Raw genomic sequence first — 17,689 nt, 5'->3', positions numbered from 1 at the left:
TTTTTGTGTTTTTAGTAGAGATGGGGTTTCACCATGTTGGCCAGGCTGGTCTCGAATTCCTGACCTCGTGATCCACCCGTCTCAGTCTCCCAAAGTGCTGGGATTACAGGCATGAGCCACTGCACCAGGCCAAAAGAAAATCTTTTAATCCCATTACCCTAATATGGATAGCTATTATATTTAAGACTTTCTTTTATGGAGACTTTTTTCCACAGTTTGATAAAAGTGCATATATAATTTAAATTCTTTTTCTAATCATTACATTACATGCATTTTACTATGTTGTAACACTGTCTTAATACATAATGATACTGAATTCTAGCTGTAAAACTAAACTACGGAAAGTGATGAGAGGCTATTTAAGCAGTTTGTGGTAAAGCAATAACAGGAACTTATATTTCTGGAAACACTTCCATCCAAGATTAACTCTCTATAGATATTTCCTAAAATTGTCATTAGTCAGAAATGACATGTGGTAGAAAAAATGGTGAACACAGCCTTAGTTTTTCTCAATAAAGATCTTGTAGCATGTATCAGTATCTCACTCACTGACCATTGTTTCCAAAATGGAACCCTATAAATTCAGAACTAAATGAATTCTTGGATGTTCACAACTGAAGTAATAATGAGATATTAGAATTAAACTTAATGCATTATTAGTTATCTACCAAAAATTGTGTTTAACATATAAGTTCTTTCACAAGACTACATAGAATTTGTAAGAAAAGACTACCTTCGAAATCATCTTTGAGAAAATCAGGATTTTTGGTGCTTATTTTACAGGTTGGACCTGAGTAGCCAGGGTCACATATACATTTGGTTCCATTGATACAGCTCCCCTGTCCATTACACATCTCCTCACATTGGGGACCGATGTAGACATTATCAATGGCCCATGTCACTGGCTGAGAGCCAGCAGGGTAAAATCCCTGGTACCATCTGAAACGGACAGATCTGGAAAAGAGGTACAAGTCTTTCAAAAGCTGATCGACAGAACAATATACCTTCAAAGTAAGCACATCTGATCAATGAACAATGGGAAGCTTCTACCTATGCTCAACACCCAAGAAATAGAAAACATTTGCCATTTCAGGAACAAAACTCCATTCCTCAATCTCCAGGATTTTTCCAATAAAGTTCTTGTTTCTTGTAAGCTTTTCCCAATCCTATCAGAATGTCAACATTTCACTTGATCTTCCCATCTTTTTCAATATTGACCTCCTTGGTGAAGATTTTTCCATCCCTACTATCTTTTTTTTTTTTTTTTATTCTGAGACAGAGCCTCACTCTGTCACCCAGGCTGGAGTGCAGTGGTACAATCTTGGCTTACTGCAACCTCCATCTCCTGGGTTCAAGCTATTCTCCTGCCTCAGCCTCCCGAGTGGCTGGGATTACAGGTGCCCACCACCACACCTGGCTAATTTTTGTATTTTTAGTAGAGATGGGGTTTCACCATGTTGGCCAGGCTGTTCTCCAACTCCTGACCTCAAGCGATCCACCCACCTCGACCTCCCAAAGTGCTAGGATTACAAGTGTAAGCCATCACACCCAGCCCCTACTGTCTGTTTAATACACTCTGTATAACTAATCTTTTTTTAAAAAAAACTGAGGTAAAATTCACACAATGTAAAATTAACCATTAACCATTTAAAGTGTACACACAGTGGCATTTAGCACATTGATAGTGTTGTCCAACCATCACCTCTTTGTAGTTTCAAGACATTTTTATCACCCCAAAAGGAAACCCCATACCCATTAAACAGTTTTCCCCATCTCTCCCTCCCTGACAACTGACAACCACCAATCAGTTCTGTCTCTATGGATTTACCTCTTCTGGATATTTCATATAAATGGAAAGATAGAATATATGACCTTTTGTGTCTGGCTTCATTCACTTAGCGTAATGTTTTCAAGGTTCATTCATGGTGTAGCAAGTATCAGAATTTCATGCCTTTTATTACTGAACAATATTCCATTGTATGGATATACTAGCTTTATTTACCCATTCATTAGTTGGTGGACATTTGGTTGTTTCCATTTTTTTGGCTATTGTGAACAGTGATGCTATGAATATTTGTGTACAGGTAATTGCTAAAATACATGTTTTCAATTCTTTTGGGTAGAAGGGTAGTGAAATTGATGGACCTTATGGTAAATGACTAATCTTTTAAATTTTTCTATCTTACTTTCTCTTCCATAATTTTGATGGAATTTCCATTATTATAGTTATCAGGGCTGGAGTTATTTAAAAGTGTGTCTATTTCCTCTACTGGCTGTGAGCTCGTAGAGGCCAATGTCCATGTCTCTTTCTTTTTTTGTACCTTTTTAAGGCAACCATATAGTGTTCATACGTAGTACCTGCTCAGTAAACCTTTTGTTGTACGTAATTTGTTGTGAAAGTCCTTATGAGCCAAACTAAGGTTTTTTGGATTTTATCTGATCAGAAACAGCCCAAAAATATTATTTTTTAAGATAAAAAGTGGCAAAATCTGATGTATTTTAAGATTCTTTTATTTCTTAACTTCTTTTTAAGTCCAAAATAATTTTCCTTTTGAATTGTCCTATCATGTTGCTGATGATAAGTTAGCTCCTTAGAAATAATCTACATATTTAGGCAGCTGTCCAGAAATATTTTAATCTATTTTATCATGTATAAAACTCTGTTCAAAGAAGATAGATTTATTTTAGAGTAGCAGGATGCAAAGATGACATGTGCACTTATTTTTGTGCCCTGTGAATCTTCTCAATTTTCAATTATCATAGCAACTAAATTCTGAATAGTTTTCTGTTTGAGAAACAGAAATTAGAAGTTAAATACCAGGGTTAAGGATGGGTAGTGAGGGAAAAATACACTTGTTAGGCTCCTAAAATTTAGTGGATAGTAAAGCAGACAGATTCAAGTTCCTACATATATTTAACCCTAATTTCATTGTTTCATCTTGCTCTGTCACCCAAGCTGGAGTGCAGTGGCATGATCTCAGCTCACTGCAACCTCCACCTCCAGGGTTCAAGCAATTCTTCTGCCTCAGCCTCCCGAGTAGCTAGGATTACAGGCACCCATCACCACGCCTGGCTTCTTTTTGTATTTTTAGCAGAAACGAGGTTTTACCATGTTAGCCAGGCTGGTCTCAAACTTCTGACCTCAAGTGATCTGGCCACCTTGGCCTCTCAAAGTGCTGGGATTATAGGTGTGAGCCACCGCACCCAGTCCCAAACTCCAACTATATTAAGCTGCCCCCAAAATGCCAGTCCATAATTAAACTTTATTTTCAAATACTTGTCAGAGTTTAGTCTTGGCAAGAAGCACTGCTTACCTTTTGAACTTTCAGACTGCTGAGCTGAGGGAAATGGCTGGAGTTTTCCTTTGAACAAAAGCCTACAAGGATGTTTTTGAACTTATTTATTCAAATGTTCTGAATACAAATGAACCACCTTAGTTGGATATTTATTATTGTTCACCTGCCTTGACACAGAAACTGCAAGCACTATGATAAATGGACTGAAGGGTCTGGTTTCACTGAGGTTCCCTTCTGCTGAAATCTTATTTTGAAAATTTCTCACTGCCACCCTCCTTGGTGAATGTCAACATCTGTTCTTCTAAGCCAGTCGTATTCAAAAGGATCTGTTTTTTAAACATAAACTTAAAATTTCAAGCACACAACATTGCTTTCATTAAATAGGGGTTCTGGCTGACTCATTACGAAGCTGCATAAAGCAAAAACAATTAGGAACTTTTAAAGACAAAAGGACTCTAAAAGGACACAAGGTGATACGAATAAAATTAGATGAAAGCTCATAGTTATTCTTTGCATGTAAATGGACTATATATGTAGAGGCAACAAAATTTGACTATTTTGCACCTGAGAACATTGAATACACTTTTTGTGTGTATCTAGTATCCAACAAATGCACAGAAAAAAGTATTTTAAACATGGATTTTTGTGTGTGTATATATATATATTTAGCATCCAGCACTTGTGCCATTACTATGTACCATGTTGAATACCAACCAAGGGATGGTTCACTGAGTTGGAGAAAATTTAACTTTTGCCTTCCAGCCATTCATGCCTGCATGGGTTTTAAGAAGAGTGCTAATTCTTTTCCTGAAACAAGGAGTAGACAACACCCTAAGGCAAAGTTTTCTCCTCACAGAAATGGTTGAAGGCAGTTTGAAAGGTGCGTTTATACCATTCTGAAAACGGGCATGCATGCCTCCTTGATACATTTACTTTCTTTTCAGAGAAATAAAAATGACACGGAATGCAAATAATGTGACAGTCTAGATTCTGTACACTATTATAGTATTGTGTTTTGTAAGTGGCTTTGTACTAGTGGGTGAAAATACAGATGTCTGCAATTCTCTTGTTGATATTTCCAAATTATATTGTCATGCCTTACGTGGAAGCACAGCACAGTGGGCATTACCAACACTGAGCGAGGTGGTCTCTGTGATGCTGGAGCACTCCCCTGGCATGAGCGTCTTCACTCAGTGCCTCTGACTGGAAGATCTTTGCCATCTTATTTCATACACCTTTAGATGGGATTTTTCCACGTGGGAACTTGCTGAAGCAAGTCTCAGTTGGCAAAACAACCTAAAATCATAACCTACAATCTATCTTTAGGGTGGTTTTCTATTTAATCTAATTCTTAGCTGGATAATTGGAGGAAATTGGAGGTCCATTAAACAGAAAACCTAGTGTTTTTCCGTAATACCGTGAGGGAGTTCGGCAGACTGCTCTGTATCTAGAAGCCTGTGTTACTCCATTCAGGCTGCTGTAACAAAATACCATAAATCGGGTGGCTTATAAATAACAGAAATTTATTTCTCACACTTCTGGAGGCTGGGAAGTCCAAGATCAAGGAGCCAGCACATCAGTGTCTGCTGAGGGCTCACTTGTGGTTTATGGATGGTGCCTTCCTGCTGGGTCCTCACATGGTGGAAGAGGCAAGGTAGTCTACTGGGGTCTCTTTTATAAGGGCACTGATGCCAATCATGAGGGCTCCACTTTCATGAACTAATCGCCCCCTAAAATGCCCCATCTCCTTATTCCATTACCTTCAGGGGAATGAATTGAGACATGTGAATTTCAACAACAATTCAGACCACAGCAGTGCCTAAGCTATCTAGGCCTTTCCCTTGCCTGTCCTGCTCATAGGCATGGTCTTTCAACAGCTATGCTTCTCTTGGAACACCTAGCTTTCAGGCTACAGCTGATAGGTTCAGATTTGGAAATTTGGAATTAAGAGCTCCAGGCAATGAAAGCTCTAGTTTGCTGAGTGATGTTAAAGTGAGCACTATAAAAACAAGGATCACAAACTTCTGTTGCTAAGTTCCCCACACTTTCTGAGTGAAGTCCATGAAATTCCCCAGTATCTTTCCAATAAGTTCTTTCACCTTTTTGGTAAGCCTCTTTATATTTCTTGCAACATACGATCTTAAGTAATACAACTATTTTGAATAAAAACTTTTTCTTCGCTTATTTTCCCCTGTCAGATTCTTCTAAAGACAAGCTCCCCCCAACCAATGGTAGCTTTCTGGTTGTGCTGGCTGTGTCATTAGCTCCATCTATTCCTACAATCTCCAGAGACACTCTTTGCCTCCTCTGGCTGTCAGTTCTAAAGAACTTTGAGGACATTTTGCTTAGTAATGCTTGTTTTTAAAAAGATAGTTGGATTTCCTATTAGAATCATATCCTGGCATAATCACAAGGATTAGTAAATGATATATTCAACAACCCAAAATATTAAAATCCTTAGCAATCAATTTATAACTGTTATGCTGATAATATGAGTGGATAGATCTATGTTCAAAGAGATGCAGACTTTAAAAAATTCACTTTCACCCTTTTGGAAAAGTACTAGGTATTAGTAGTCTTGTTTGAAGACTCAAGACTTCTAATTATGCTCAGTTTCACATCAGGAATATAAATCTATTTCCATCTTGAAAGTATGATATTAGTATTTTCTTCTTTTTTTGACATACTCTGAAAGAAAACATTCTTTATTCTGAGAGAAAAGACAGAAATTTGGAGGCAGACTGCTTTGTTGACTTCCTCTCTTTCTTCACTTTTATTATTAGTTTTATTTTTTGAAATATGCTTTTCATTTCATTTCTGTTGGGGGTGAAGTCCTTTATCTCTAAGTTGTTTTTCAGCAGAAGAGTCAAATATATGTAACAAGAATGCTCAGAGAGGTTGGAAAAGTAGAGATGCCTGGGGGCAACGTGCTAGCCTTTTTTTTTTTTTTTTTTTTTTTTTTTTTTTTTTTTTAATGAGACACCAGAAATATTCTGTGGGCTTCTATGCTCCCTATGTACACTGTCCCTGCATAAGACATATAGGCAGATGTTTGAAAGTCATAATATTCTAGCTGCATTTATATTGTGAGGTGGGAGTAGGCAGAGGAACGTCACAGCATTAGGGGAAAACCCTATTTTTGTTGTGTTCTAACTGATCTAAGAGACATTCACAAGGATATGAACCCCACTACAGGGTGCAGCCCACGGTGTGCTGTTAAAATCTACCTTCAAACTAGAAATTAGTAGTTATGTCAGCTCAGTGTCCTACATTTTAAATAGCCACTGATCTGCTTCCTGGACAACTGAGGAAGAAATGTCAGGTGGAAATTTCCCCGTGATAAAGTGGCAAGTGAATGACGACTTCAGGAATAAACTGTCAAACGAGAAACAAATGTGGCGGCAAGCAGCGGGTCCTCACCCACAAAGGTGCAGCTTCCCAAAGTGCACGACCTCCCTCCTCCAGCCCTGCATGGTTCCCGCGTAGTAGGTGCTGCTGGGGTGGTGCTCGGTGGAGCATAAGGAGCTGACGTGGCTGCTGCTGTGGTAGCAGAGGGGCAGCAGCAGGTGCCAGGTCGCCCCGAAGTCCCTTGAAAATTCCAGTCTCACTGGATCCGCGGATGAGCTATCAGTCGAGCAGCCGACATTGATCTTGGGATGAAGAAAAAACGATACAAATTACCTCAGAGCAACAAGCCTTGAAATGATTCACCACTTCATTATTTTCTAGGGTCCATTTTCCTGGGAACTGTTTTGTTGAAATATTTAACACTATAAAATTATGTTTTGCCTAACTGAGTCATATTGTATATTACCTTTAAATTATAATTTTTCATAAAGAACCTCAAAGGGCCTCATGAAAAATTTATTTCCCTTCATTTTATAAAAAGCAGGAAGTGGATAAGGCAGAGGCTGGGACAATTCCAAATTTTACCTTTGGCCCATTTTCCTAGCCAAGCCAAGCACATCATAGTGAAAAGACTGTTTCCCTAACCCTGTTAGCTTCCCCTGCCCCATCTACTAGGTAGGATACCTTCTATTTTCCTTCTTGTGACACCTTCGAAATAATCCCAAGGGTTTTACGCATGAATCTTCAATGCATATTCAATACCAAAAGAGAATACAAACATTGTCATCATTTCCCTGGCACAGGGAAAGATCTTTTTAAAATTATATATACTTAAGGTGTACCCATACTGTTTTGATATAATATACAAAGTGAAATAATTACTATGGCCAAGCAAATTAACCTATCTATCACCTTCCATAGTTACCTTTTGTGTATGTGGTAAGAGCACCTCAAATCTATTCTCTTAACACGTTTTCAGCATACAATATTATATTATTAACTATGGTCTTCATGCTGTACATTGGATCTCTAGACTTATTCATCCTACATAACTGCAAGCTTGTCTCCTTTCACCTACTTCTTCCCACATCCTTCCCCTCCCTGCCCTGGTATCCACCAGTGTATTCTGTCTTTATGTAAAGACCTTTTTAGCCATTAGGGAAACAATGGCTTTCCCTTCCTTTTTCCATGCTTTCAAGTGCATTAAAATAAACTGAATAAATACACGCAATTCTTTCTATAAAAATTGTCCCCTTTCCAATGGAGATTAACATTTTCTTACTATCATGCCATCAAAGCATAGCAACCAGTTATTGATATATATAGTTACATATAGCCATCTATAGTTATATATCAATAAATATACACTATACATATTATGTGTGTGTAGGTATGTGAACTTACATACCTTTTACCTTCTGATGAGTAACTATTGACATTTGATAAACTTTCACCTATAGGCGCTTGTTTCTACCTGAATTCTTTTTTTTTTTGGAGATGGAGTCTCACTTTGTCACCCAGGCTGGAGTATAGTGGCGTGATCTCGGCTCACTGCAGCCTTCACCTCCCGGGTTCAAGCAATGCCCCTGCCTCAGCCTCCTGAGCAGCTGGGATTACAGGTGTGCACCACCACACCCGGCTAATTTTTGTATTTTTTTAGTAGAGACGGGGTTTCACCATGTTGGTCAGGCTGGTCTTGAACTCCCGACCTCATGATCTGCCCGCCTTGGCCTCCCAAAGTCCTGGGATTACAGGTGGGAGCCATCGCGCCCGGCTGATAATGGAACTCTTAAATGGGCTAAAGATGTCATCTTTTATCAGCTATGAAAAAATATTCTGAAAAGTTAATATTCTAAAACACCGGTATAATGTATCTTTGGTTCTGCTGATTTTATCTAAGGTTTTGAAATATGTAAATATTTTTATGTTAATTATTAATTTGCTCTCGACAAATATAAGGAGTGCATAAATATTAATAAAATACCAGAGCAAATATATTTGAAGTTATAAAACAGTGTAGTATTATCTGTAAAATTAATAACATCATGATAAATATTATATAAATATACTAGCATGGCATAGACTATAGTTACATTTGACCTGGTCCCTAAGAAATTTTAAGTTTCACATAAAAAGTGTGGAAATATAATACAAGAATAGTATGAGCCTTTTCATTTTTAAAATGTTTAAAATATTTCAACTTCCCATTGTAGCAGGTGGGGAAGCTACGTCATAAAGGATAAGAATTCAGAAATAAACCTTAGTATGACAATTGACTCTGTTAATAAAGGTAAATGATGATACCAAAACCTCTTACATCCTTGCACAAAAATGGGAGGTCATAATGCATGAAATCATCTGAGATTTTCCTCCTCTTTCCCAGGTTTTGTTCAATATAAAATTGAAAGCATTTATTCTAGAACAAAGTCAAGTACCTCAAATTGTATGATGGTGTTCTCATTCACATTGAGGTCACGGGTGGTAATGGAATGCTCACCAACTTCATTGGAAACAAACACCATAGCTGAATCTTCTTCCCTGTTACACAGGTAAACAACCAGGAACCCATTTAGGCAAAAGTTCATCATGATTTGTATGCAAGAGTGGTTTCATGTTTAGATTCTTAATTAAATACTTACGGTGCCCCCTTTGAAGAATATGGACAATAAAGACCAATGTTACCACCAGGATAGAAAAACCAATTGTCTTCTCTGGGCCCAAAGTCAAATGTATCCAGGAGCATCATGGGGTTGTTTAAATTATTTCCATCGATAATGAAGTCGTCAACAATCCAGATTTCTTCTTTCTTACCTAAGGCGTTTTTGGATAAAGCAAGTTTTTCCAGTGATGAAAATCAAATGAACACTTTTGCCCATTGAAAGAAAGCAAAGGACAAAAGCAACTCAGTAACAATAAGTTAAACATATGCCTTCTACAGGACGATTTTTTTGAGCCCAGGAGTTCAAGACCAGCCTGGACAACATAGTAAGGGCTTATCTCTACAAAAAATAAAAAAAATTAGCCAGGTGTGGTTGCACATGCCTGTAGTCCTAGCTACTCAGGAGGCTGAGGTGGGAGGACTGCTTGGGTCCAGGAGTTTGAGGTTATAGTGAGCTGTGATCATGCCACGGCACTCCAGCCTGGGCAAGAGAGCAAGACCATGTCTCAAAAAAGAACCACACAAACCACCCCCCCGCCAAATCCATATGCTTTCTAGGGGAAAAAAAAAACCCATAAAGTACATAACAGTATATTGTCAGTGATTAAAATTGGCCAGGTGCAGTGGCTCACGCCTGTAATCCCAGCACTTTGGGAGCCCAAGGTGGGCGGATTGCCTGAGCCTGGGCAATATGGCAAAACTCTGTCTCCACAAAAAAAAAAACAAACAAACAAATAACCAAAAAAATTAGCTGGGCGTGGTGGTGCGTGCCTGTAGTCCCAGCTACTCAGGAGGCTGTGGGGGAGGACGGTTGAGCCTGGGAGGTGGAGGTTGCAGTGAGCCAAGGTCTCACCACTGCACTCCAGCCTGGGCAGTAGAACAAGACGCTGTCTCAAAAAAAAAAAAAAAAAAAAAAAGAAAAAATTAAGCTTGCAACCATATTAAATCGATATAGCATGGAACTGCCTTGTTAATTTCAGAAAGCTGTGATAATGCTTTGTATATCATGTACGTGAAAGCATGCTGTCCTTCAAATAATAGCAGTGCTATGAACCCTCCCCTGGCAAGAGTGGGTTTTGAGTTGTGTTTTAGTGGTTTAGGGGAATCTGTGAGAATGGGTGGTCAGTTAGTGGACTTAGAACCAAGGTACACTAACCAGTCTATTCAGGGAGCAATTCATGACTTTTTAGGGTCAACCCATACTTGAGTCAGGCTGGAGGAGTGGCCATTAAAAGAATGCCCTGATACACAATTGTATTTATTTGTTTATTTAACAAAGAAGAAAAATATTCTCTGATCAATAATACTCCATGTTATCTTAATGTTTTTCAAGTCTTCTATGTTGATCTGGAGATACTGTGGGAATATATAGGAAACAAGGGAAATCACTCTTTTTACTGCTATAGGATTTGATTCAGTGATTTAGACCAGGTGTTTAAGGAATATGTTATAGAGTAGATAAGAAGGGCAAACGCCAGGCTGCTTTTGTAAAGCACTGTTTGGACTGACCTTGAAACAAGGTGATAAGTCCATGCCAAGCAGAAATGTCAAGATTCCCTAGGTTGCTTCTTCACTGATTTCTACTTTAGTACAATTCTTACAGAACATTTTTAAAAAGGAACTGTAAATAGGAGCCTGTAGAACAAACCTGATGCTTTGAATGAAATCACAGGTCTCTATCTCTAATCCTATCACTATTCTAATTTTAGTCACATTCTTTCCTCTTCTTGTTTAGAAAGTGGTTGGTGGAATCAATGAAAAAAACATTAGATGAGCATTCCAAACATAGTATGAAGGCAGCAATCCCTCTGTCACCCAGGCTGGAGTGCAGTGGTGCCATCTGGCTCACTCCAACCTCTGCCTCCCGGGTTCAAGCGATTCTCCTGTCACAGACTCCCGAGTAGTTGGGATTACAGGTGTGTGCCACCACGCCCAGCTAATGTTTTTGTATTTTTGTACAGATGGGGTTTCACCATGTTGGCCAGGCTGGTCTCGAACTCCTGACCTCAGGTGATCCACCTGCCTCGGCCTCCCTAAGTGCTGGGATTACAGTTGTGAGCCACCGCACCCGGCACATTCCTTTTTTGGACTTTTATTCAGTGACAAGATGTATGTATATGTTTCACAATAAATTAAAAATTTTGTTTTATGTTTTATTTTTAACTTATTAATTGTTAACGAAATAGGTTAAATTTTAGAGAAGGGAGAACCTTTGCCTTTTCCATTTTTGTGTTACCTCTGCAAAGAATCTCCTGCTTAATGTGGCATCTCCATATTTATTTAGGAGATTATATGCATGACTTGGTAAAGTCTGGTCCTTTATAATCAGCAGTTAATAGAAATATAGGAAGCAACAAAACATTACCAATTTGTAGAATCATTTTCTGTAACCATTTGAAATGCTATTAAATTATACATTCACTTTAACTTATCACTGAAGCAAGTGTATGTGATAAGAATATTTTATCTATAGCACTATCTGCTTGGTCTAAGTCCCTCTCACTTCATCATGGCATTTTGCAATAGTGTTCTATTTCACTAATGAAACGCCACAATCAGAAGAACTATGTATTCCCAAATAAATGCAACAAAAATGTCATTACAATTGATGAGTGCCTAATGATAATGCTGGATTATTTTATAAAGCTTTAGCTCTGTAACAGAATTCAGCTATATTTACATTAACAGGAGAACCTACAGTCAAATAGGAAGAGATTATATATACATATATATATGTTAAATATTTAACTATTTATTGAGACTTGTTGATATGGTTTGGCTCTGTGTCCCCACCCAAATCTCATTTTGAATTGTACTCCCATAATTCCCATGTATTGTGGAAGGGACCAAGTGGGAGATAATTGGAATCATGAGAGCAGTTTCCTCCATAATGTTCTCGTGGTAGTAAGTCTGATGAGATCTGATGGGTTTATCAGGGGTTTCCGCTTTTGCATCTTCCTTATTTTCTCTTGCTGCCACCATGTAAGACATGGCTTTCACCTCCCACCATGATTCTGAGGCCTCCCCAGCCATGCGGAACTGTAAGTCCAATTAAACCTCTTTTTCTTCCCAATCTGGGTATGTCTTTATCAGCAGCATGAAAACGGACTAATACACTTGTCAAAAGTGAAGCATGTACAATGTGTGTGCTGTGGACAGTTAAGCTGCTCAGTTCACAAACACTACCTCCACACCTTAGAAACAAATGTGTTAACATGCCACTGTCAGTTTTGATCACAGGAGAACACATGCATTTTTACCATTATTATAAGGTTGCCAGAGTCTGAATCTTGTAGCATTGGTTTGGGCAGTATATGGCAAGGGAACATTGATGAAAAGTATATTGGTTGTTTGAGGAAAGTAAAATTCATCCATCAGGTGCCAAGTGATTCCTCCATTGATGGAGAATTGTAATAGAATAGAGTGAGATCTCTCTGGGGTACCTAGGAAGAAGATAACACAGGTACAAAACATATTGTGATAAAAATGGGGAAATGGTATGTTGTTGGCTGAATCTTTAGGCATCAATGCATACGTGAACTTATGTTTTATAGTTTATATGGAGGCTTTATAGTCCAAATACTTCAGAAGCGACTTAAGGGGATGACAGGTTGGGCTTTCTGTATATCTCAAAATACACACCAAACCTTGGATGTGCACACAATAATACCTCTCTTTTTCTCTGAGATATGCACAGACATCTTTCTGTATTTAGGAAACTTTACATCAAAACATTTTGATTCTACAGGCATCACGGTTTTACAAAGGATCAAACATTTAAATCTCAGGATATAAACAGAAAAACTACTTGAATATGTATTATATCTACCATCAATTTGTTCAAGAAAATCATTTAGTTAATATGAAAAGTCAATGACTAAGAATAGGCTTTTTTTTGGATTCATATCTGTAAAAGAAAAACCACATTTTTCACAAGTTAAACATTTTAAAATTTAGATTTCTTTTAGTTAGAAAGTAGTGGTGGAAAGACTCAGGGGCATGATGATAAATTTAACTACCATAGAACTAATAGGATTATAGCGATATGAAATTATTTAAAATCAGTATTCCCCCCCTTATATTAAGATAAACTTAAAGAAAAATACTTGTAAACATTTATGTGTACCAATGTATGTTAGCTCTTCCATATAACAAAACTTATGGGCCTTAAATCTGTGATTTTTTGTGGAAAAGGAATTGTACAGGGGAGAATTCTCTTGAAGGAAAATAATGAATTCGTACTTACCTTTTGCTATAAATCTAAGTGAAAACTGGACATACATCGTATTTGTACAATCCAGATCTCTTGAAATAAGCATCCTTATTCCTTCCTGAAAATAAAAACATATGTGTTAAGCAACTCTTTTTTTCACTTGCAAAATTGTGTCCCTTTGATTTTATACACCTAACTTGCATTAGCCGAGTAATAAATACATATCATGATTAAGAAGCAAATTTTGCCTAGTTTAAAAGGAAATATGGGATGATCCTTGTTTCCCCTCTCTAAATGGCTTCATATCCTGTGCCTGAATGACACAGTTTCATTGTTTCAACTCTAAATCATACTTTTCTGTGACTCTTCTAAAAAGTGGTGCAAAAATGATAGCATTCCATATCTACAGGCCTTTTAAAAAAATAGACTCCTTTGATCACAGCATGTTATGAGAGGAGTAACGAGGAAGCAGATGGAATATGTGCCAAGTGCTCCCGCTGGAAGATGGGAACTAATAGGTAACTTTCTCAGGGTTCCAAGGAGTCTTAGGAACTTACTACTCCTTTGCTCACTCTGATAGCCCCAGGGGCTCTCATTCAGGTGGACACACCACCACCCCTCAGTGGGTCAAGTTAAATAAGGCATAACTAAGACAAGGCCTGATGCTCAGGCTGTAAGCATTCATGCAGAGAAGTCAATGAACAAGGAAACAGACCACATTAGCTTTCATAATTTTTTCTGCTAATTTAACTACTTCTGGTTGCCTAGGATTGACAACTCAAAAGGTTCTTTTCTTCATGGGTACATAGGATTGCAGTGACAGCCAGTAAAACAGAATTTCACTATGCAAATAGCCTAAGGTCCAAACAGGTCTTTTAGTTTTTCAGCTGCAACTTCTGAATGACGTGACTCTTAACAGATGCATGGCTGTGTGATAATAAGTGGACACTGTCAACTGATTTCTCATCAACTAACAAATGCCAAATGTAATTTTAGCTAAAAGAGAACATTTTTCCTCTTCTTCATCATATATATTATAGATCACATTGCTCAATAGCTGAAAAAAAATGTAAGTAGAGCAAATTCCACAATAGCAACCATATGTTGAGTGCCTATACATGCTGGGTGCTAAGATAGACACTTTACTCATTTAAAGCACCTAGCACTACTAAGAGAAAAATGTTATTCTCATGTTGCAGATAAGGAAACTAAAACTCAGGGAGGGAAAGTAACTTCCTCAAGATTACATAGTTTGTAAGTGGTGATGGTAGGATTTGAACCCAGATATGTCATATTCTAAAATGTGTATCCTTTATAAGATACCAGTGTTTTGTTTATTAAACTATCTTTTGGTTTGGGGAGAAAAATATCCAGATAATGCCAAAGGTAGAATTTGAAAATTATTTGATGTTGTAATAAAAACGCAAGTGCATTTAACCTATCTCGTAACTTCACAAAGCACAGATTCATACTTCCACAACAGGTTGCCATGTAAAAGCCTCGTATTTCTAGTCTTTGTTTTTTCTTTTATGCCTAGTAATTCACTGCTCTGCTCAGTCCATGATCCCTAACCCATGCGTCTTCTTCATTTCTTCATGTCTTAATGTCTTTACCCTCTTCCTTATACACTTGCATAAAGCCTTGGATTTTGTTTTTTTTAAGAGACAGAGTCTTGCTCTGTTTCCCAGTGGCTATTTATAAATGTTATCATAGCTCACTAGAGACTCGAACTCCTGGCCTCAAATGATCCTCCCACCTCAGCCCCCACTGTAGCTGGGACTAGAGATGTGCACCACTGTGCCTGGCTAAGTGTTGGATTCTTTTAGAGCTCAATGCTATGTGGAAGTTGAGGTTCAGAGGAAAGGTCCCTTCTTCAGATTGTAATGAAAAAGCTTTGAGGTAGATAGTTGACAGATTCAGGTAATAAATATCCCTTGCTAACATCAAAATATAGAAATAGGATTACTCTTTCCCCTTGATTATGGAATGCAAGTATAAAATTGTTCCCATGCGTCAATACAAGACACTCATAAAGGGACCTATTTTACACTGTATTTTGTAGGAGCAATTTTATTGACAGTGGGCATGATTTGTAAACTGAAAGTATCTTTCTTTTATATTTGCAATATTTGTTTATAGGTTAGCATTTTGTATTGATATTTATAGAGCAGAACTGTCAAACTCTGCTGCCACATACATTCTAGTTCACACAGATGTGTTTTCTCATCCTTTTTCAGGTTCAGTGATCCATTTGTGCTAAATGTGAGAAATTCTTTCGTAACAAACAAGCTATTTTAATAGTAGATAGTATTCCTGAATCTGTAAACATTAAAAAGAGACTATCATATCCTTTTTCGCGAAAGAATGACTTTCTAGGTCACACTGCAATCTACTGAATGGCACATGCTGCGTCCTCTCTACATCTTGCAGAGCTGATAGATAATACGTCTAACACATACAATGCTTGGCTGCTCTTGCATTTGGATGGCTAAAGGGAAAATACAAAACACCATGCATCTTCCTTGTTTAGAGGATCAAAAGACTAGGTTAATTCTACCACTTAAAGATTTATCAGATAAAGATCTGTCAATCACAAAAAGTTATAGGACTTCTGCTTTTTAGTCTTGTCAACTGGTTCAAATGGGTCAGATGTGAGCTAGTGGTAACGAGAACTAATATCTTAGTTAAGACAAAACAAAACAAATCCTGCTGCTCCCAAAACCAGGAGTCTCCACTCTGAAATGTTCTACCTCAATTTCTTCAGTCCCTCAAAACTCTCAGGGACTTGTAAATCTTTCTCAGGCACTATGCATTGCTTTCTTTCTCATCCAAAACTTGAGAAGAACTTGGATTCAAGCAAGGATGATAACTGGCATCTATTAACTATAATTGAAAAGGTTCCAGGGTATCTAATTTTCTAGGTGTTAGATGTTAATCATTAGGGTTGTACAGAAACCCATGCAGGTTTTTGTCAAAGACTTCATTTGCACACCTAGGTTAGCCAATTTCCCCATGCTGAGAGAGATGGGTGTGGCATGTATTCACATATGAAGATGTGCCAGCTTAGCACAGAGTGTCACATAATTGCTTCACATCTCTCTAACCGAACATCTAGGCTGAAATACAAGATGATGTTTGAAAATGCTATTTTATTTGACTTAAATATTTGGTTTTCTTTTCTTTTTTTTTTTTTTTGAGATGGAGTCTCACTCTGTCACCCAGGCTAGAGTGCAGTGGTGTGACGTTGGCTCACTGTAACCTCCACCTCCCGGGTTCACGCCATTCTCCTGCCTCAGCCTCCCGAGTAGTTGGGACTACAAGTGCCTGTCACCACGCCCGGCAAATTTTTTGTATTTTTAGTGGAGACGGGGTTTCACCATGTTAGCCAGGATGGTCTCCATCTCCTGACCTCGTGATCTGCCCGCCTTGGCCTCCCAAAGTGCTGGGATTACAGGCGTGAGCCACCGCGCCCGGCCAAATATTTGGTTTTCTTAAAGTCACCAAATGGTTCTATGGGCAGAAAAAAAGAGAAAAGAAAAACTACAGACTGTTCATAAAGTCATTCAGAAAATATTCCAAGTTAAATATTTAGTAACATTAAATCTTAGATTATGGAAATTTACATTCTAAAAACTATATACATATAAATTTATGTATATAATTCCAGCAGGAAGTAAGGAAGGTCTGATCACCAAAGCAGAGGAAGAAGTTTATGCCCAAGTGATCATGAAAAAGTGACTGCACTCAGAAGAGGAAACAGGGTTTGGGCTAAAAGTCAATAACTATGCATTAAATATTATGTCATTTGAAGAGATTCAGAAATGCATTTGTGTTGAGCAGTGACTGAAGACGACAATGTTAGTAGTAATGTTGGGAAGGAGAATCTTATCTGTATCTGACCCCTTTAAAAATTAGAGATGTTCCAGATTTGATGGTTTCACCATTCAGATTCCCCCTCTCTGCACCATACACTTCAGGCCAAAGGTCAGGATGCAAGTTCCCATTGAAATCGTCTTTAAGAATCGAGGGCAGAGGAACAACAGGAACACAATAGGGTCCACCAAAGCCCCGGTCACACCTAAGAAAGAGAGGGAGTGGAGAAAAGACATTTGTCACGAGTTCAAAGAGCCATATTTATTTTTGCGTTAGAAAAGAAAGAAACTGCCAGTTTTA

At 38.0% G+C, this 17,689-nt stretch overlaps 1 protein-coding gene across 3 annotated transcripts in view; it reads right to left on the bottom strand.

Moving 5' to 3' along the window:
* LOC105475346 (reelin) overlaps positions 1–17,689 on the bottom strand; it is a 510,664-nt gene that overhangs the window by 71,750 nt on the left and 421,225 nt on the right. For all 3 annotated transcript variants that reach the window (XM_011730519.3, XM_011730520.3, XM_011730521.3), the window contains exons 36-42: positions 17,417–17,594; positions 13,550–13,634; positions 12,564–12,746; positions 9,284–9,455; positions 9,080–9,182; positions 6,717–6,946; positions 734–954 (exon numbers count right to left, since the gene is read on the bottom strand). In XM_011730519.3, the coding sequence (XP_011728821.2) occupies positions 734–954; positions 6,717–6,946; positions 9,080–9,182; positions 9,284–9,455; positions 12,564–12,746; positions 13,550–13,634; positions 17,417–17,594 (1,172 nt within the window). The remainder of the gene's footprint in view (positions 1–733; positions 955–6,716; positions 6,947–9,079; positions 9,183–9,283; positions 9,456–12,563; positions 12,747–13,549; positions 13,635–17,416; positions 17,595–17,689) is intronic.

This window comes from Macaca nemestrina, chromosome 4 (genome assembly GCF_043159975.1).
Source record: "Macaca nemestrina isolate mMacNem1 chromosome 4, mMacNem.hap1, whole genome shotgun sequence".
NCBI lineage: Eukaryota > Metazoa > Chordata > Mammalia > Primates > Cercopithecidae > Macaca > Macaca nemestrina.
This window is presented reverse-complemented; position numbering and strand designations above follow the sequence as displayed.